Below are 22,758 nucleotides of genomic sequence, written 5' to 3'. Positions count from 1 at the left end.
GAATCTGCTCTGCACTCTCTCCAGTGAAATCACATCTTTCTTTTAATGTGGCGACCAGAACTGCACACGGTACTCTTGTTATGACCTCAGCAAAGTTCTATACAGCTCCAACATGACGACCCTGCTTTTGTACTCTATGCCTCGATTGATAAATCATGAGCCCCATATGACTTTTTCATCACTCTACTAACATGCCCTGCCGCTCTCAGAGATCTGTGGACAGGCACGCCAAAGTCCCTTTGTTCCACTCAACTTCCTAGTGAACTACCATTAATTGAATACTTTCTTGTCAAATTACTCCTTCCAAAGTGGATCACCTCAAATTTTTAGGGTTAATTTTCATCTGTCACTTATTTGTCCATTTCGTCTACATTTTCTCTTCACCCAACACATTTGGCCTCAAACTTAACCACCTTTCCGTCATCTGCAAACTTACTAATCCTACCCTCCACATAGGCATCAAACTCATTCATATAAATAACGAATAAAAGAGGGCCCAACACAGACCCCTGTGGCACGCCACTAGACACTGGCTTCCAGTCATTAAAGCTTTAATGACTGGAAGCCAGTCATCATTCCCTGTCTCCTACAACGGAGCCAATTTTGAATCCACTTTATGAAATTACCCTGTATCCCGTGTGATTTTACCTTCTTTAAAAGTCTCCCATGTGGGACCCGGTCAAAGGTTTTGCTGAACTTTTGACGGCGGGTAGCAGTGATTTAACCTGAGCATCGCCACACCTCAGTCAAGGAGCAAGGTTGAAAATGCAGCTCTTCATGAAGAACTAGGGAGGGCATGGGAATGAAACCTACGCTGCTGGTGTGACTTTACACTACTAACCAGCTTTTCAGGCAACTGACCGAAACCTTTTCCAATTTACTGAAACCATGCAGAGATTGTGCAATCGGGTTTAACTACTGTTCTGGACTACTGAGAATTTCAAGAAGCAGAAATCACATCTCCTTCCCACACTCTTCTTTCTAAATAAGAACTTGTTCAATTAACGTCATCGTTTCAATCCAAGCAAAACCTCATTCATGTTGTTTCCTCTCCTCCCTGGCCATTCAATTGCTGCATTATCATGTGTTCCCCCAAACGGTAAGAAATAAGATGGCTGCAGTTTTATTTGTGATATATAAATAACTGATCCTCACTTTGCTGACACCAATTTACAACCCAATCATTTCCACTGTTGAAATTTCCGTTTTCCAAATGTTACAATAATTTAACTGATTGTCAAACTATTCCTTCACCTTTTGTTTTCCATTCTCAGTGATATCCCTATTCTAGGATTATTTATCCATGTACCACAGGTTCCATATATTCACGAAGATAAAAGCAAAATACTGCGGATTCTGAAACAAAAAACAGAAAATAGTGTAAAATATCAGCAGGTCTGAAAGCACCTGTGGAGAGAGAATCGAGCCAACATTTCGAGTCTGGATGGTTCTGCCTCAGAGCAAAATCCAGCATTTTCTGTTTGGTTCCATTCATTTACATTGTGAATGAATCTTCATTTTAAGGGGTTAGAGACTAAAATAACAAGGAATGAGGAAGTAAAATAGAAACTGATTTTATTGATAAAAGACATCAATCCGTCGGATAGCCCAGTGCTGCAATCGGCAGACTGACGCAGCAAGATGACCATATCAGGTAATAGGGACAAAGAAAGTTCAGATTGTAAAAGATGAAGATTGACCAGAAAAGTTCCGTTGAACAGAGACATTATAGATGTTGAATAAATTGGAGTTTTGTTGGATGTATAGAATCCTACAGTGCAGGAGGAGGACATTCGGCCCACGAGGCGTGCACTGACCACAATCCCAGCCAGGCCCGATACCCATAACCCCATGAATTAACCTTAGCTAGTCCACCTAACAGTAAGGGGAAATTTAGCATGGCCAATCCACCTAACCTGCATATCTTTGGACTGTGGGAGCAAACCAGAGCACCCGGATTTAACCCATCCCAAAACAGGGAGAATGTGTAACCTCCATCCAGATAGAGACCCAAGCCGGGAATCGAACCCAGATCCCTGGCATTGTGAGACAGCCATGCTAACCACTATGCCACCGTGTATATCAGAGCTAAAAAAGCTGTCTCCAGAACTGTGCAATGTGGGTGAAGACCATGCTGTGGAGATTGCCTTGCTACAGGTCAGCTGTCGAATGAAAATTGGTAGCTTTATCCTAGCAGAAAATGATCTGGAATTCTACCTGCTGACATTCAGAACTTGGAGGAACTGTTTGACTGAAAGAGTGCAATGTGCAGCTATATACATGCTTGGAATACCCAAGGGCCTGTTGCTGTCTTGTAAATTTCTTTGTTCTTGAAGCGAATGGATTGTGTACTAAAACCGAGCATTCTATCTTTGTTACATCTCAAGTTTAAAATCTAATGCACAGCCTATGATATGTATTAACTGGAAGTTTCCTGCGGATTCATGTTTAATTTGTGGTGATATTAATAAATTTCTAAATGAATCATTGTCAAAAGTACCATTGTGTACATTTATTTGTTGTGGTCATTCGATATATTATTTTCCTTTGGTTTCTTGGTCTCCATGAGAATCATGTCAACAGCATTTGCCTTTTTTTTCTGCATTCTATGCAATTTGCACATGGTGAAACCTTACTGTCATTGATCATCATGGTCTTCACCAGTCTATAAAATTGATTAATATTGTCACGTCAGGAAGGTATCCGCTCTTCTGGTGAATTGTAGTTAACATTCTTATGTGTAGATGTTACTCCCTAGAACCTCAGTCTCTTTCTCTGAGTTCCATAACTATCCCCTCATTCTCGTGGGTGAAGATCCGTGTCTCTTAATAGGTCCTACTCCTATCCTGCTCATCCTCTTCCCATTGATGCACTTATAGAATATCTATGATTTTGCCCACTTTTACCAGACAGCAATTTCTTATATCACTTTTTTGCTCTCCTGATTGATTTCTTTAAGCTCTGTCCTGCACTTTCTGATCTCCACTAATGCCTTCGCAGATGTACTCCCCTTATACTTCCTAAAAGCTTCACTTTTTCTTCTCATTTTATCCTGAAGGTCTCTGGTAATCCATGGTTCTCTGGGTTTGTTACACTTCCCAATTAGCCTAGAGGGAATATATTTGGTTTGTACCCTCCCCATTTCATTTTTGAGAGCACTTCACTGCTCTTCCATAGGTTTCCCCGCAAGTAGTTCATTCCAGTCTACCTTGGCCAGATCCTGCCTCGTTTTGTTAAAATCTATTCTCCATCAATCTGAAATATTTCCTTGTAACTTGTCTATTTCTTTGTCCATAATAAATTTGAATTGAACTGTGTTGTGGTCGCTATCACCAAAATGCTCCCACACGTCAACCATCTGCCTGGCTTCATTTTCTAGAATTAGGTCCATCACTGCATCGTCCCTTATTGCAACCTCTACATATTGACCTAAAAAGTTTTCCTGTATAAATTCTAAAACACTCTACTCCATCTATGCCCTGAACATTACATTTATATTAATAATTTGGATGAGAATATAGGGGACGTGCTTAGTAAGTTTGCAGATGACACCAATATTGGTGGCATGGTGGACACTGAGGAAGGTCACCTACAACTGCGGCTGGATCTTGATCAATTGCACCAGTGGGCTGATGAATGGCAGATGGAGTTTAATTTAGACAAATGCGAGGGAATGCATTTTGGTATACTAAACCAGGGCAGGATTTACTCAATTAATGGTCGGGCGTTGGGGAGAGTTACAGAACAGAGAGATCTAGGTGTACATGTTCATAGCTCCTTGAAAGTGGAGTCAAAGGTGGACAGAGTGGTGAAGAAGGCATTCTGCATGCTTGGTTCATCGGTCAGCACATTAAATACAACAGTTGGAACGTCCTGTTAAAATTGTACAAGACATTGGTGAGGCCACACTTGGAATACTGTGTGTAATTCCGGTCACCCTATTATAGAAAGGATATTATTAAACTAGAAAGAGTGCAGAAAAGATTTACTAGGATATTACCGGGACTTGATGGATTGAGTTATAAGGATAGACTGGGACTTTTTTCTCTGGAGCATAGAAGGTTGAGGCGTTATCATGTAGAGGTCTATAAAATAATGAGGGGCAAAAATAAGGTAGATAGTCAAAATATTTTCTTAAACGGAGGGGAGTCTAAAACTAGAGGGCATAGGTTTAAGGTGAGAGGGGAGAGATACAAAGGTGTCCAGAGAGGCAATTTTTTCACACAGAGGGTGGTGAATGCCTGGAACAAAGCTGCCTGAAGTGTTAGTAGAGGCGGGTACAATTTTGTCCTTTAAAAAGCCTTTGGACAGTTACATGGGTACGAAAGGTATACAGGGAAATGGGTCAAATGCGGGTAATTGGGATTAGTTTAGAGGTTTAAAAAAAGGGCAGCATGGCCAGGTGGGCCGAAAGGCCTGATTCCATGCTGTAAACCTCTATGACTCTATGATGGCTATCCCAATTAATTTTGGGGAACTTGAAATCACCAATGCAATTACCCTCTTGCTATTTTTACTTGCCTTTGCGAAATACACACATATTTGCTCTTCAATTTCCCGCTAACTATTTGGGGACCTATAATAAAGAGTCGGCAATTTCGCTGTCCCCTAACAAGTATTTTGAATTGGTCTTGATGGTAGAGGACACTCGTAGCATCTCAGGTCTCACTTGTAACTGCCAATCAGGAAATGGAAGACAGGGAGGAACAGGAGAAAATTTCCATCAGCAAGATGTTGAGAAAATTGTTAGCAAGCTGCCTGAAAAATATTCGTAACCTCATAAACTTCAAACGAACGGCTTGACACAATTGTAACACAATTCTTACCCCAGTCCAACGCCGACATCTCCACATCATTGACACAATTGGCCAGTGAGGTGACCGATGAATTGATGTGAAATTTCCAAAATTTCCTAGAAGCCTGGAAGGTTCAGTTAGTTTGGAAAATAGCGAAAAAAAATCTACAAAACGCGGCAGCACTGAACGTAGAGTGGGACAGGTCAGCTAGCCTAGCATCCATCAGACGGCAAGAATTAAAAGCTACCATCAAATACGGCAGAACCTGGCATGAGGGAAAAAAGACAAGTGAATTATGCAGAATTAACATTTTTTGTCAAATGGAAATCATGTTTAATGTAATTGTCAGAATTATTTCAATGAGTCACATGTCTTGTGGATAAAGTGAATTGATGAATGCAATGTATGCGTGCAAGATAGAAAACATTTGCTCAGTTACAACATCAAATATTGCTGCAGAAAATGAAAGCTCGTGGTTGAATGAGTATCATGTTGACATGGACAAAAGATTGGCCATAAATAAGAAACAGATTGTTGGCATAAATGGGATTCTTTTTGGTAGGTTTGATGTGACAGAAGTACAGATGCACACAATCCAGTGAGTGTGGCGAAGGAATTTGTGGACACTCACATTCGGAGACTTTAGGCCCAGCTATGTGCTAATCCAGGGTTATCACAAATCAGTTAAATGGAATGAATTACATTTGGTTGATTGGCCATGTTAAATTGAACATAGTGTCAGTGATTAGCAGGGTAAATATGTGCGGTTACAATCCAACCTAGATGGGATTGTGGTCGCTGCAGGGTCGATGGTCCGAATGGCCTCCTTTTGCATTGTCGGGTTTCTATGTATGGGCAGATGATGTATGAAATATGGATCTTGAAACACAGCCAAATACGATTTAAATTATGGACAAACATTTAAATATGGAGCCACAGAAGTATTTTTCAGACAATTCTGTGTGCAGACAGCCTCAGTCGCTCGTGTTGCTGTCTTGTCCATACAACATTTTATTTCACTTTCTGGCCAATGATCAAAGGTGAAATCAACAGTGAACGAGACAGAACTGCCCATAGCTTCACACATTAACGCAATGTGGAGATTGCGTTTTGGTGTGTTGGACTGAAACCACGTGAGAAATAAATACCAGCAATTTGCTTCAAGATCACAGTGATGGTAATGGCTGGATACTCTTCACCGCCATGGGTGCCACCTATTCACAGAGGAACAGACATTCACAGAAAGACCCTCCTGTCATATGGCATCTTCCCAATGATGCAAGTAATCGTCAAATAAATGTTCAAATTTGCCTTAAAGTGAAACCCTGTTTCCCTCATCACAGATGCTCAGGGACCTGCGCAGCTCATGCGGTTTTTTTTATTATTATTTTAGTTTTCCAGCATCGCTGGCATTTTACTTTCAGTTCCTTTTTCAGTTCCCTTCTGATACAGAAACGTTCGGCTAAAAGTGACTGCGGGGTGAACCCCAGCCGTGCGTTGCGGTGGACACCGCCAAAGTTAATTGGCTGATCTCCAGGCAGTATATAATTGTCAAATATCATGCAGTCTTAACCGGTGTACATGGTATTTACAAACTGAGTTTGCATGGATGGATTTAGAAATGAACGCCAATTAGAAATGTATAACTAACATTAATGTAGCGCCTTTCTTCACGGCACAATGATTAGCATTGCTGCCTCACAGCGCCAAGACCTACATTCGATTCCCGGATTGGGTCCCTGTCTGTGTGGAGTTTGCAAGTTCTCCCCGTGTCTGTTTGGGTTTCCCCTGGCTGCTCCAGTTTTCTCCCGTAGTCCAAAAGATGTGCGGGTTCAGTGCATTGGCCGTGCTAAATTATCCTCCTTTGTTTGCGAGCAGGCGCTGGAGCCTGGAACTAGATGATGTTCACAGCAACTTCATTACAGTGTTAATGAATTGACACATTTGTAAATGACACATCTTTTAACTTAAAAAAAACTCATCACATCTCAAAGTAGAGGCTGTGAGGGTTGTTTGCCGTCACAACCAGCAATAATGATATATTTGTGCGCGTTGGTAAAAGCTCGCCATTTGAATTAATACATACGTGGTTGTTCGATTCAAGGTTGGTGGCCTGTGGCGGAATGCCAAGTTGCAGTGTAACTTGACAAAAGCATCATCATTGCCGCGAGATGTAAGAATCCTGGATATGCTTGTACTAGTTTTTTTTCGCTTTGTTCTAGCATGAAAACTGATCAGTAGGAGTAGGTATCCAAGAAATTTGAACCCTAATGGAAATTGGATGCATATTTATCTCGAACGTGTTGGAGGAGTTGGAAAAAATCAGTAGTAAGATTGCTTTCGGGCGGCACGATGGTATAATGGTTAGCACTGCTGCTAAATTGCCCCTTAGTGTCAGGCGGGTGAGCTAGGATAAATGCATGGGTTATGGGGATATGGCCTGGGTGGGATTGTGGTCGGTGTAGACTCTATGGGCCGAATGACCTCCTTCTGCACTGTAGGATTCTATGATTCAGCTTACTGGGTTTCGAACATTGATTTTTTTTAGAATTAGCAGTGTGAAGTTTGTTTCCCTTGTTTTAATGTTAATACTAAAAATTAAAATTGGTGTAAATGTGAAGAGAACAGTGTGACTATTCGTGATATTGCACACGGATTGGCCTGGTGTCTCAGTGTGACTCTCAGTGGGGTTAGTAATTGCATGGTTAACGTCAGCGAGATTTTTTCCAAATGGAAGTAAAAGGGAGATCATTCTGCGGCTTTTATTCATCCCTTCTTTGGAAAGCCAACAATTTCTTACAGCATTTAAACACATTTTTTCCATTTCCTTACGGGATTAACATTCCAGAGGTTGGTTATCTTTATGCATAGAGATTCTGCCTTTCATCAATCCAAGATACCTCCCTGGCTGGTTTGCAGCTGTGTCTCGTTAATCGTAATTATAGTTTAATGTCAGGATACAACTCAGTAACTGAACATTTGACTTCAGGTCAAGACGCCCCCGCTTCAAATGCAGGTGCCCTCTTTGGTGATTGGCTGAGGTGCTTTTGTGTGGCACGGTGCCACAATGGTTAGTACTGCTGCCTCACACTGCCAGGGACCTGGGTTCAATTCCGGCCTCCGGTGACAGTCTTTTGGAGTTTGCACGTTCTCCCCGTCTCTGTCTGGATTTCCTCCAGGTGCTCCGTTTTCTTCCCACATGCCAAAGATATGCAGGTTAGAGTGGATTGACCAAGCTATATTGTCTCTTAATGTTAAGGAGATTGGAGGGTAAATATATGGACTTGCAGTGATAGGACCTGATTGGGCTTGACGGGCCGAATGGCCTCCTTATGTACTGTAGGGATTCTATGATGCTATGTTTAGTAGGATAAATATGTGGGGTTATGGGGATAGGACCTGAATGGGATAGTTGTCACTGCAGGCATGATGGGCCAAAGTGCCACCTTTTGCACTAGAGGGGTTCTATGATTCTATTCCATAATTGACTTCAGCCCTCATTCAAACCTTTCTATTCGAATCACACAATCACCTTTTTCATTACATTTATGTAATGAATTAAAAAAAAATGTTTATAATCCAGTACTGGGACAGGAGAAATTGCCATCGCATGTATCAGTCATGACTGTATTCAATATTGCGACAGTTTTGAAGGACCAGATTGCCAGCTCCTGCTTTCTCTGCTCCCAGAGGTTAAAACCTTCCAGATACTTAGCAATTTCCCCAGCTGAAATCTTGGTAGAAAGCATAATCTGACTTCTTCCATCCTAGTATGAATTGGATGAATTTAATTATTGCTAGTGAAAAAATCCCAGCATGTATACTTTCTCGGCCGGACATTTGGTTTTCCCGAACAGTGAAAACTCTGGCGTGCTCCTTCAGTGATGTGAACTACATTATATATAATATTCCTCTGCCAAGCTGATAACAATAATAGTGGACTCTGTACTTCGTGTCGTTGTGTGTGTTAAATCCTGGACCAGCAGATGGGCACCACAGCAGCTCAGTGACTATTACTGCTAGCTGTGCAGATACATGGATTTGGGCCGGTGTCTGTGGGAGTTTGCGCATTCTCCCTGTGGTTGCGTGGGTTTCCTCCGGGCGCTCCGGTTTCCTCCCACACCCCAAAGATGTGCTCTTAGGCTGATTGGTGTACCAAATTGACCCTACGCTATTCTCCCCTGAACCTGGCTACATTAGGGGTTCCACTCACATACACACAGGGCAGGGTAGGTGTAGGAAGATGCGGCGGCGCGGGCTCGTTGGGCCGAAGGGCCTGTTTCCCGTGCTGGGTTGTTCTTTGTTCTTCGTACCGGTGAATCCACTGGCTTTAAGGGATATGTAGAAGCAATAGTCCATGCTTTGTTTAACTTTTTGTCTTTAAAATAGCCATCTACCTAATTTCCCCTTTTGAAATCGCATAGGGAGTTTCTATGGCATCAAATTCTACCATCTCAGCTTCTGTAATGAACAGCGTTATCATACTTTGCAGAGTTGTGTGTCTAGCAACACTCACTGTCAAAGTGTTGCTTTGGAAACCTACAGTCCATATAGAGGGAGTCGATGGAAATGATCAGTTCCAGTGCTTGATAGATTGAATAGAACGTAACATGTTAGCAGAAGAATTGTTCCAGCTAGTCATTTTTTTTTAAATTGCTGATCAGATAACGGAGAGAGGTGTACATTGACTTGGAAAAAAAAGTTTGAAGAGGAAAAGAAGGTTTCTTCCAGCAGAATAAAGGTCGCGAATCAAAAGGAAATGTGCAACATGGGTACAGAATCTTCGAACTGATAGACTTAGAGATTGAAGGTTATTTTTCTCAAACTGGAGGAATATATACAGTTTAACATGGATCTGTATTAGAGGTTCTATGCTATTCTTATTTTTTTCCATATGTAACATAACACAGCTGTTTAAAATTTGAGACAAATAGATAAATAAACATCAGAATATTCTGGGAATCTCAGCAGCTCCGGCTGCATCTGTGAAACGGGAGATATAGTTAATGTTTCATGTTGTGAATTTCCAATAGGACAACTGTGATGCAAAGTCAGGACATGAAAAGTTAAATCTGGGAAATATTTCCATGGCCGCAAAACCCTCCGAGTAACAATATTTCTGTTATCATCTGTTATAAATGTATTACCCTTGTTCGTAGGTGAATGGAGCCTGATTCCCTGAGCCCTCAGTTACTGGAAGCTGTTCATTTTAAACTATTCCTCCTCAACTCGTCTCCAATATGGGCCTTGTGCAGTTTTAGTGTCCTTTTCTGAGGAAAGATGTCCTTGCTATAGAGGGAGTGCAGTGACATTTTACCAATTTACTTCCTGGAATAACAGGCCTGTCATATGGGAAGCTAATAATTCGGTTAGGATTATATCCATTAGAGGTTAGAAGTGTGAGATGGGATCTCATTGAAACTTATAAAATTCTAACCGATTTACACAGGGTAGATTCTGAAAGAATGTTCCCAATGCTGGGAGGAGTGCAAAACTACGGTTCATAGTTTGAGGATACTGATGAACCTTCTGGAACTAAGTTAAGGAGAAATTTCTTCACCTAGAGATTGGTGAATCTGAGGAAATCGCTACCACAGAAAGTAGTTCATGCGAAAATATCTGATTTCAAGAAGAAATTAGATACAGCTCATGGGGCTAAATGTATCAAGGGATATTGTGGGAAGGCGGGAATAAGATATTGAATTTGATGGTCAGCTGTGATCAAAATGAATGAACAAACGCGAAGGACTGAATAATTTCTCCTTTTATATAATCAAATTTGCTTGTATAAACAGAAACTAAATTTTCAAATCTTATTTCGAACATTACATTTCCTCATGTTAGATGACATCCTGGTGAAACTGTGCTGTGCAAACTATGAAGACGCAGTTTTGACACTGGAGGGTGAAGTAGAATGCTGCTCACAGAAGTGGAGTCTTAAGCAGATTTTCTATCGAGCTAAGATTATGTTTCACTTTTATGTTTTGTCCCAGCTTTGATGCAATTTCTTGTGTGCCTTTTTACAGACTTACCAACATTTCATGTTGTGTGAACCTGTGTTTTGTGAACTCAGTTTTTTGCTCTGGGCGTCCTACCCACTTCCATTCCTAGGATATTAACTACTCTTCACTTTAGAAATCTCATTCAAATCGCATAAAGTGATATTGACTTCCGTTTACAGGGTCGAACTCATTGCTCCATTTTGCCAATTTCCCGTTAATGGTCTGAACATTTCATTATACCTCATTGCTATTTTTATGCTGCTCAAATGTCGTCCGCACTCTCTTTAGCCTCAGACTCCAATCATTGCTATTCGCAGTGAAATGAAGCTTTAAATAAGAACATCAGAACCATGAGCAGGAATAGACGATTTGGCCCCTCGAGCCGGCTCCACCATTCAAAAAGATCATGGCTGATATTTTCATGGACTCAGCTCCAGTTACCCGCCCGGCCACCATGAACCTTTGCTGTTCAAACATATGTCTTACTTTGCCTTCAGAAAAGTTGATGTAGCCTCAACTGCTTCACTGGGCAGGGAATTCCACAGATTTCCCCGAAACAGAATCCCGCGGGATACTTCCAACTACTAATCGAAGTTGCAATTTCGATGCTTCCACAATAATTATTGAATTAACGCTTTTTCATCTATCTGTTGTGACAATCTCGTACACAAGCCCAGTTGCAAGGTTACAACATCAGGAAAATAACAAAGTAGAAACATATCCAAATCAAATCAGCCCAGTGGATAGAAACCCAACAGGATTAGCATTCTTGCTATTTCCACCAATATTAGATTAATTTGAGGCGGGTACCTACAAGTAAATATTGACGTGAAGCCCAGTATTAGCACACCACAAACGTGATTGGTCCCTCAGTCCGCCCTACTCAAATTAGGTCAGTCTTCAAGATGTATAAGGTGGGCTCTCCGATGTGCAGTTCCGCAGTCCGGTACTCACTGTGCCCATTGAACTGTTGCCCACTGAAGTAAAAATGAATACCTTCTGGTGTTCAATCTTTTTAGCCTTATTATCAAGTAAGTGTGGTTAATTATAGAGATTTAATGCTAGTTTCATGAAGAAAATATTCAGCCTTGTCTGCATTATTGAAATTAGGTTGCTCTTAATATAATACATTGGTTCGAAATTTTTTTTTTGCCCCTCAGACATTTTCTGCATACGAGTGCGGCAAACACCACGGACGGCAACGAAGGCGGTTGGCGAATCACTGGTCATCAACTGTGTCTTCTCTGGTAATTCCAACCCACTCTACACCACCCACTGGTCTTGGATAGCACCTGGCTCAGAATTGCGGGAGGTCATATCGATTGGCGGGCGCTACGAGGAATCAGTCGACGCAGAAGAAAACACATTTTCTCTGCGTATCGAGAATCTAAAATTTGAAGACAGTGGCACGTTTTACTGTAGACCATATACAACATCATGGCTTATAACCGATGAATACTTCGGAGGTGGCACCGAGTTGACGGTGATTACTGGTAATTGAGCCTTTTTTTACGTTTTATTTGATTTTGATTGATCTGATCTTTTATTGTCACATGTGTTAGTATACAGTGACAAGTTTTGTTTCTTGTGCGCTATAGAGACAAAGCATACAGTTCATAGACAAGGAAACGAGAGAGTGTAGAATGTAGTGTAACAGCCATAGTTCGGGTGCAGACAAAGATCATCCATTCAACAGGGAAGAAACTGTCCTTGCGTCCGTTGGAACGTGACCTCAGATTTCTGTATCTTTTTCCCGACGGAAGAAGGCGGCAGAGAGTATGTCCCATGTGTGTGGGGTCCTTAATTATGCTTTGCCGAGGCAGCGGGAGTTGTGGACAGAGTCAAAGGATGGGAGGTTGGTTTGAGTGATGGATTGGGCTACATTCACGACTTTTGGCAGTTTCTTGCCGTCTTGAACAGAGCAGAAGCCATACCAAGCTACTTCACAATCAGAAAGAATGAAATTGTGTTATCCGCACAAGATTGTTAATGATTATTTTTCTCGAAGACATGGTATGAATTGCATAAAGCGATGTTGGAATCAGTTTATTGTGGTCACTCAGATCAGCCAGCAATTTACTATATTTAAAATCAGAATATTTGTTTAGTCTTGTTCAGGGGAGAAAATGCATATGAATTTGGATATGTAACTTACCTTTGTACACCGCTATATTCAAATATGCAACCTAACTGACATTGAAAGTTTAAAATAATCATTTGAACAGATTGCAAAGCTTACTCCTTTAGAACGGAACTAGATCGGCAAAGTTATCATTGCTGAGGTGTCATTGATATAGAGCGATTGTAATTCATGGAATTAATGCAAGGCAAGTTTCATGCAAACAGCATTAATTATATAAAATGTTCTCGGCGAATTTCGTATCGTTCGAAAAGCGCAACTCAAAATGCTAAAACAATGCCTGTTAAATTAATGCAAACATATAATCTTCAAATGTTTTGCTCATTGGATTCTCGACATTAACGATGGCAATGTAATTGTGAGCCACTGAAGGACCGATTGGGGATTAAATTGCTCTTCTCGAGTCGGGGGTAAAGGTCGCTGACAGAAAGGGACAAAGAACAAAGAACAAAAACAGCTCGGGAAACAGGCCCTTCGGCCCAACGAGCCCACGCCACTATTTTAACATTACCAGTCCCCCCCTCCACCCATGACCCTTATCTATGATTATGGCATTCCACATTGAGGGAAACTAATTTAGGGACAGTTTATTACCTCCAATCAGCCTAATAGCACATCTTTGGGGTGTGGGAGGAAACTGGAGCACCCGGAGAAAACCCACGCAAGCACGGGGAGAATGCGCAAACTCCCACAGACACTGGCTCAAATCCATGTGTCTGCACAGCAAACAGTGATAGTCACTGAGCTGTCGTGTTGCCCAACATCTGGTCCAGCTTAAGCGCATACTAACGACATGAAGCACTAGGCTACTCTCGAACTTCCAATAGCAGCCCTAGTACGACCCATCGCGTATATGCCCCTCGTTGGACAACAAGGCGGACCGACTTAAAACCTGTGAATTAAAAGAGAAAAACATTAGATTCATTCCTCATCCTTATACATTACCAGGGACGTCCCAGTGCTAATGAACTTTATTTAAAACAATCTCCCATATCCCCCCATCTCCAACCCACTCATGTGCCTGTCTAAGTAACTCTTAAACAAATCCAGCGTGCCTGCCTCCACCACCTTACTTGGCAGAACATTCCATACCCCCACTACCCTCTGTGTGAAACCGTTATACATTGGGAAGCTTTTATTATTCACTTCTTATGTAATATTGCTTAGATTTATTTTTCAATTTCGAACACGATAAACATTGTGCTGAAAGTATTCGGGTTTCTAGGGATTGTTTGAACAGTTATTCTGTGAATTTCAGTGTAAAGTCACTTGGATGAAATGCAAAACCGTTTAGAGATTTGTTCAGGGCCCATTGCACACGGAGCCCATTCCGTGCACCCGCTGTGGACTGATTTCACTGCAATTCAGCCTTTTTATCTACATGGAATCAAATCTTGCAGACATACGTTGATCAGCGAACAAAATCGCTGTGTGTGCAATCGTGTATGGAGCAGCAGCAGAGTTTGGAACTGAAGTGCTTTCAGGGCCAACAGTGGATTTTCATTTAAAGTGGGAATGAAGTAAGCAGATATCTCCTTGTTTATTGCTTTGGGGTAGACAATTAAATCTTTGATGCATTGAACGCACTCGTTACTGCACATTTGCTTACTTTGCTCGAATGAATAGTTTACTCAGTATCTTGGCTCCTGATCTTAGATCACATTAACTGTCAGCACGTCATAAAGAGGAGGAATCTGTAGTAAAGTGGAAGAATCCTTTCTTGGTTGCTATCCAGTTGTCACGTTGTCGCTTGTTTTGGGTAGGTTAATGTTTGGTGTTGTTGGTTAGTGGAAAATTTTAGTAGTTGGGAACAAGCGTCTTGGAATGTTACAAAATGGGGAGGATTTTACCTGTTAGTGGTAACATGTCACCTTGATTCAGTGCCAGGTTTCAACTTTTGTTGGAGAAGGGGCAATTGCTGCCAGTGAGATTGCTTTTTGTTTCATGCTAGGTTCACAGCCAGCGCAGACCACAAACCAAAAACTATAAAGGTAAAAGCTCGAAATCGTGCCCGATTAGGACCATCCCACCAAATATACTCAAAGTGCACTGCATGCTATCAGTTGGAGGCAACACACTAGACGGCGCAAGTTCATTCACTTCAAGGATAGATATTTGGACTTTCACCGAGGAATATGAAAATATATAAAATGATGTCAGATAGTCCGTAGGGTGCTCGGTACATATTACCCTAAATAGCAATTTGAATTGAAAAATAAATACGGGGTAATTGTGTTAATGTGGCGTCGAAATATCATGAAAAATGTGTATCTTGATGAAAGAGGTGAAGCTGTATGCTTTTGAGGCATAATGACAAAATGTTAACTACTCACCATCTTTACTGGCCCTGAAATGCCAAATTTGTTTTCGCACGAAGAGTGCTTTTTTCACAAATGAATATATATGCCACATCATAATAGTGTGGTGTCCCTATTGACAATCACGTGTATCTTGGTTTCGTGGGGTACCTTCGTGGAATCGAACATTGTTTTGGCTCTGTAAAAGAATGGAATAGTAAGTTAACTAATTTCATTCTTCGAGTTGCTTTACTCTGCTCGCGCAATTCAATCTACCTGCTTGGTAGCACTATGGCTGCCTCACGGCAACATGTCACCTTGATTCAGTGCCAGGTTTCAACTTTTGTTGGGGAAGGGGAAATTGCTGCCAGTGAGATTGCTTTTTGTTTTGTGCTAGGTTCACAGCCAGCACAGACCACTAACCACAAACTATAAAGTAAAAGCTGTAAATCGTTCCCGATTAGGACCATCCCACCAAATATACTCAAACTGCACTGCGTGCTGTCAGTTGGAGGCAACACATGCCAAAGCTTACCAGATAACAGACCCTCTCACCAGAATGGCGGATGACATGAAACTTAAAATATTTTCTTCAGTGGAACTCCTTAGTAATGCGTGAGGAATTCCCGATTTTAAGGGGAACGTTAAGGCGTGGAAACATTGCGGACGGTCAATGTTTCGTCACCAAAATAGAAGAGTCAGTTACTGAAATGAAACTTGTTCTATTGAGCCAGGAACTCCTGCAGCATAACAACTCGATTGGTTCCAATCCAATTCCCCCATGGTCATTGTGCAATCATCGAAAATTCTCCTGAATCAACTCATGTTCTTTACTTTGCACAATGCTAAAATGGTACGACTCTCTTGTGGTAGTGCTCATTGCTTTAATCTGTTTAAGTAAACAGGCATTAGTCCCTTTATGCTCTACTTGATTGACTAGCATTTACCTGAAATGGCCAAACGTGATTTCTGCAGTAAATCCAATTCTTTGCATCCTCATGCAGGAAACAATGAGTAAAACAAAGGCATGAATATATCAGTGAGGAATATTCACAGAATAATGCTAACCAAGAATCGTGAATCCATTACCTACCTTCCTGCTAATACATGTGCTTGTTTCCAGGTAGTTATTTCATGACCGTCCCTTTGATTATTGTAAAGAGTTGATATTTTTTCGGCATCTACAATTTCATAAAATCCCTACAGTGCATGAGGAGGCCATTCGGCCCTTCAAAGCTGCAACGACAACAAATCCATACAAGACCTATTCTCACAACCCCACATGTTTAGTCTGCTAATCCCCCTGACACCAGGGTCAGTTTAGCATGGCCCATCAAACTAACCCGCACATTTTTAGACAGTGGGAGGAAACCGGAGCACTGACACATAGAGAACTTGCAAACTACGCACAGACAGAGGCCGGAATGGAACCCAGGTCCCTGATGCTATGAGGTAGCCGTGCTGACCAGTGTGCCACTGTGCCATCCACAAAATATATACATTATTTAATTGCAGCTGGACACATATTACTTGTTTTCTTTGATTTTATTCATCCTTGGGTTACCCTCTCATTCCCTTCACAAATCCAACTCAACCCTGCCTACATTCCGTTCCATATATACTTAAAATGCTTATATGATTTTGCCCTTTAGCACATTTACAGCCACCAGCCGCTCTGACCTATAACACATTCCATGGCGCTTTGGAACGATTTACTGCAGGCTTATTTAATTCACGAGCAAGTTCTACCAAGCACATTACCATGTGATGGCACGGAATTTTAGTAAATATTGTTGCAGCCATCCCGTTATTGCATTGACACAAACTGGCCCTTACTCTTATTGAGCTTTTTTCGAATGAACATTAAACAACAGTTTCCGCTGTTTGCTTTTCCGCGAATGAAACTTTTTATGGCCACGATTGTACAATACCCAGTTGTGCAGTAAGTTTCCAGTCCATTAAGTGATCAAGCACTGCTGGATCTGCTTGTTAGAAAGGAAATGGACGAAGTGGAATTCGTGTCAGTAGGAGAATAAGTAGAGGGAAATGATCATTGGATTTAAAGGTTTTTTTTGTTTTGGCGCTATAGGTCTCTTCAGAAAGACGGTACAGGGCCTGGGAAAATTGTCAACTGTAACCAGTTAGCAGATGGGAAGAGAAACATAACTATTTGGTTGGATCATTGGAAAACTTATTAGGCATGATGATCCAGTCACACTCTCTGCTATTGAAATCATTGATAGTGCCTCAAAAATTCTTTATCATCCACTCTGTCTGTGTCGATGTCTGCCTATCACTCTCAGCCCGTCCATTACTATCCCTCTCTATCTCTCTGTGTTCATCGCTTTAACTCTCCATTTCTCACTCTGTCGTCAAGACGAAGGTCTATGTCTTGCCCTCGTTGCGTCTATTTTTTGTCTCTCTACACTTCTCTCTTTGTTTCTCCTTCTGCTCGTCGCCTTTCTCTTCCCATCTGCCACACTCTCCCTCCCTATCTCCCTTTATCCTTGTGATCTATGTCACTCTTCTCGTTACATTCTCCCCTTTCCTTCTGCATCACTCTTCCCCTGAATCTAAATGTCTCCATCTCTCTCTCCCTCTACCTCCCTATGTCTCTGTCTCTGATTTTCTTTCTCTCGGTCTTTGTCTATCTATCTATCTATCTATTTATCTATCTATCTATCTATCTATCTATCTTTCATTCCTCAGGACAATGTCTTGACCAAACAGAGTCAAGATGCTTGATTCAAATTTGAAACAATGTTTGGCAATTAACTTTTAGTCAGCATCAACTGGTGAATTCTCAATGGGACACTTCCAATGATTGAAGTCCAGGTGCCAAAAAATCAGCAGGCTCTTCTGATACGGCTTATATTTATTGTTTTGTCCCTTAATTGATATCCTTGTAATGGAACCGATGAAATTTTTCGACAGAATTTTTCATTTTCAGCAATGCCACTTTTTCACTATTTCGATCTGTATCCACCTCCTTCTGCATCCCCCTCTGAGTATTTTTCTTTCTTTGCCTGCCCATCGCCATTAGCATCCCTTTCTGGCTCACACTCTCGGTGCAACAGCCATTCGCCTCTTTGTTTCTTTCTCTCTTTCGTTAGTTCTCTCCCTTTTCCTCATCTGCGGCGCTGTGGTTAGCACCGTTCCCCCACAATGTCAAGGACCCAGTTCAATTCCTGGCTTGGGTCACTGCCTGTGCCGAGTCTGCATGTCCTCTCACCTGCCTGCGAGGGTTTCTTCAGATTCTCCAGTTTCCTCCAACTGTCCGAAAGATATACTGGTTAGGTGCATGAGCCATTCTAATTTCTCTCTCTCTGAACAAGCGGCAGAGTGTGTCGAATAAGAAATTTTCACTGTCACCTCATTGGAGTGTTTAATAAGTCTGCTTGTGATTAATTAATGAACGTTTTTCTTTTCTTTGTGAAGTTGAAATGATTTATAAAATTTTGTGATGCAACTAAACGCACCTTGAAGAAAAATGGAAGGATTTTTGTGATTACCATCGAGTAACACAACGTCACTTCACTATCCTATCACATATTAAAATTCTTTCCAAAAGTTCGGTATGGTCATTGTGAAAACATTGCCACGATTCTGACTCTATGGTTTCTCACTGACAGAGCTCGCTGTGTTTCTAATAGATTCTTCGGTCGAATCAATAAAATTGCCACCCTGGTGTATGAAGTAATTTCTATACTTTCCACTGAGGTTGTAATCACTTAGGAAATGGGTGGAAAGAAAAGGACTGAAGCAGGTCGAATCAACGGCACTATCCAGGATGGAAATCAATACCTGACCATCAGTTCTTGTCACCCTATTACAGAAAGTTATTGAACTAGAAGGAGTGCAGAAGAGATGTACTAGGGTGCTCCCAGGACTTGATGGTTTAAGTTATAAAAAGAGGTTGGAAAGACAGGGACTTTTTTTTCCTCTGGAAACGAGAAGACTTAGGGGTGATCTTATTATAGAGGTCTGTGAAATAATAAGCGACATAGATCAGCTAGATAATCAATATCTTTTCCCAAACGTAGGAGAGTCTAAAACTAGACGGCATAGATTTAAGGTGAGAGAGGAGAGATACAAAAGTGTCCAGAGGGGCAATTTTACATACAGAGGGTGGTGAGTGTCTGGAGCAAGCTGCCAGTTGTAGAGGCGGGTACAGTTTTGCCTTTTAGAAAGCGCTTAGACAGTTAACATGAGTAAGATGACTATCAAGTGCGGGCATGGACATGTTGGGCCGAAGAGCCTGCTTCCATGATGTAAAACTCTATGACTCTATCAACCGATTAACAAGCAGTGTGGAAATGTGGGATAGCGGGGCTGAGTACCACTGTTCTGTTCAGCAGGATCAATCATCGTCCCTGGTATCAAAAAGGGCAGGAAAGATAAAAGCTGGTAAACGTATATCGCTTTGTTTTCCAATGACTATGGTGGGAAGGGTAACCCATCTGGTCTTCTATTACAGGCGAGCCAGTAAGACTCGATCTCCGCCTCCTGCCTCCACCACCAGAGGAGATGGAACGTTCTGGAGGTACTACTCTCATATGTTTGATAAGAGGATACGCCCCGGACAATATAACCATTTCCTGGCAGAAGAACGGCATTGATTTGACCTCAAATATCGCCACCTTCCCCTCGGCTAGGGAACAGGACGGGACTTTTAGCACAAGTAGCCAACTCACTACACCTGAAGTGGAATGGGAGAATGGAGCAAAATATACCTGTACTGCCTTCCATCCACCTTCAGAATCCAATCAAACGAGAACTATCAGCTACCCAAAAGGTAAGGGCAGTTTCTCAGCATACACACAAAGTCAGTGCTTGCTGTTTAAATCTGCACGCATCAAGCAATCATGAAATCCCTGTGGATTTCAGTAATACAACGCGTATGAAAGCCAATTTATATATTCTTAACTCGCCGGCAGTTAGCTGAATTTAAAGTGATTAATACTCAACGCACGTGTTTCTTCAACTTAGTCAGCACCCAATGGCGTAAAATAGGAACGAAAATTATTTGTCTCCCTTCACTGCACCGTTACCTGGCGATTGTAATCAAACAACTGCATACAGCAACCAGGGACAGAGTTGCCCACATTATCTGCTGTAATATTTTTGTTACCCTTACTGATTTGGGAAAGAAAGGTTGAGGTATGACGGCCGAAATGGGCCGGGCCCTAGTGCAGTCACACCGACACTCACATTATCTGCTGATTCGCTGAAAACGATCAGTGAGGCTAATTTTCCTCAGGGAAGTCTTCTCAGGAGTAATAATACATGTAACTATTTTTACAGTATCATTAAATGTCCCAAGGAATATAAGGAATGAATCATTCTCCTTGTGTTAGAGTACTTAGGCGAAAGTTTTATTGTTGAATTCAACCCGTTCCTGCATAGAAAATTTCTGCTATTGAGAACAGCGAGGTATCGCAGTGCTGTCGCCCAAACTTTGTTTTATTTTAGCAAGTAATTAAATTTATTAATTCAGCAATTACATTAACATATTTCCTTTTGTTCCAAAGACTTGATTCCACTACCAAAAGATGACCATTTTGCAAATGCAACTATTCCCTATACCCTTCAAATACGTGCTTTATTTTCGACATATCCTTGATTTCGCAATGGCAAATTGAAATAAACATTCCTTATTCTTTTCAGGCCATTGCCATGAGGGGGAAATTTTCGTCAAAATGCTGAAACCTTCCTTTGAAGAGATTTGGACACTGCAGACAGCGACCATTGTCTGTGAGATATTTTACAGCGAGTTAGAAAATGTCAGAGTGTCCTGGCAAGCGAATGGGGATTGGAGAACGGAAGGAGTGGAGACTGAGGATCCGGATTTGACTGACAATTCATTTCGTATCGTGAGCAAACTGAAAGTCACCTCAGCAGAGTGGGACAGTGGAGTGGAATATGCCTGCATCGTACAAAACAGAGAATTGCCAACAATAAAGAAGTACACCAGCAAACTAAAGAGTAAGCAAAGATAATATTTATTCGGACACTGATGTGGTGATAAAGCTTACACAAATGAGCTCGTTTCTATATCAAACACTTGTACCATAATATCCACAAATATGAAATCTGGCATGACCCATATGAATTCTACGGAAATGGTTCACTCCTGCAGCCCTGCTGCATTTTTAAGAATATTATTTTCTGCATATCATTTTATCAAAATGGGACCTCGACAAAAACAAGGAACATTAAATTGACCATTAGCCAAGTAGGATATTATCTAATCTTTCTCAGATAGGGGACAGCAATAATGTTCTACATAAAGGCTATTAATAAGAGACAGAAACATGTTGTGAAGACTGGAGAATATAAATACTTTAACAAATATTATCCTCTTTACAGTTGGTGAAATGTATCCTCCTAAAGTCTACCTTCTGCCTCCATCAGTGGAAGAGATTAGCAATGAGAAGACAGCTACCCTGGTGTGTCTGGCTACAGGTTTTTATCCCGCTGATATTTACGTCGCTTGGATGGTCAATGACGCATTGTTGGGTTCGGGTTACCCGGGCCAACCGGAGAGTGAGGCGGGGGATGGATCCTTTTCTATTGTCAGCAGGTTGAAAGTCACCGCGGAGGAGTGGAACAGTGGCAACACCTATTCCTGTTTAGTGGTTCATCCGTCCCTCCAAACGAATTTAATCAGAAGTATAAATAAATCCCACGGTAAACCTACATTGGTTAACGTTTCACTTGTTCTAACTGAGAGTTTTCAATCCTGTCCATAGCATGGTCTGTTTTGCCTGTTATTTGTTTTCCTACGGATGTCTTAGTGTTGCAATGGCTATAAATGTTGAAGCAACGAGGTCACTGAATATCGCATTTTAACATATCATTGTCACCCCAACATGAGCGGCACATTATGTAGCTTCATCATACCTGAAAGTATGCCTGTAAAATCAGAATATTTCCGATTAGAATCCAACAAAAAAAATACACTTAGAAATATGTAATCAGACTCAGAGTTGCTTGGAGGGTTTGGTGACGTTTTTGAATTCGCAGGAAATTGTGATTTAGTTTGCATGTGGCTCTGCTAACTGCAATAAATGCAGAATGAAAACCTTCTGACTTCCGCTTCATGGTTTCTTAGCATGTAACATCTACAATAATGAATTTGCAGTTGAAACGTGTGATACCTACTGCCTGACATTTCAGCAGTGTCCACATGCCCACATGTTGAGACGCTGGTGTCGTTGTGAACCTGATCAGTCGAATCCTTAACATGTTTGCTTGCTCCTGTGATTGGTATTTGATCCAAGAATTTTCTAACTGGGGGACAGAACGTGCAATGGTGGAAACAGAGCATCAGGTCACAATTTATGTCTGCAATCATTCTCTAAAACCACTGATTGTCTCTTCCACTCTTACTGACTCAGTTGTGGCCAAAGGATATTCTTCTGATGCAACCCATCTCATTCCGTAGCAATTTCCCTGGAGGCACGCAATGATCAGCACCGCCCCCCCCCCCCACACCACACCATCCTTCTCACTGGACTCTA

General features: G+C 41.5%; 1 gene segment (V, D, J or C); it reads left to right on the top strand.

The window, feature by feature from the left end:
• Window positions 1–5,197: 5,197 nt before the first annotated feature.
• On the top strand, window positions 5,198–22,256 carry LOC145363516 (Ig heavy chain C region-like). The segment is given in 7 exon segments: window positions 5,198–5,354; window positions 11,959–12,291; window positions 18,868–19,050; window positions 19,530–19,642; window positions 19,713–20,030; window positions 20,903–21,220; window positions 21,605–22,256. Coding segments are annotated over 7 exon segments (1,805 nt in total).
• Window positions 22,257–22,758: the final 502 nt, after the last annotated feature.

The sequence above is a fragment of the Carcharhinus amblyrhynchos genome, unplaced genomic scaffold (genome assembly GCF_965287045.1).
Source record: "Carcharhinus amblyrhynchos unplaced genomic scaffold, sCarAmb.v2.hapA scaffold_39, whole genome shotgun sequence".
Lineage (NCBI taxonomy): Eukaryota > Metazoa > Chordata > Chondrichthyes > Carcharhiniformes > Carcharhinidae > Carcharhinus > Carcharhinus amblyrhynchos.
Note: the sequence above shows the minus strand (reverse complement) of the source record. Positions and strands in the feature narration are given on the sequence as shown.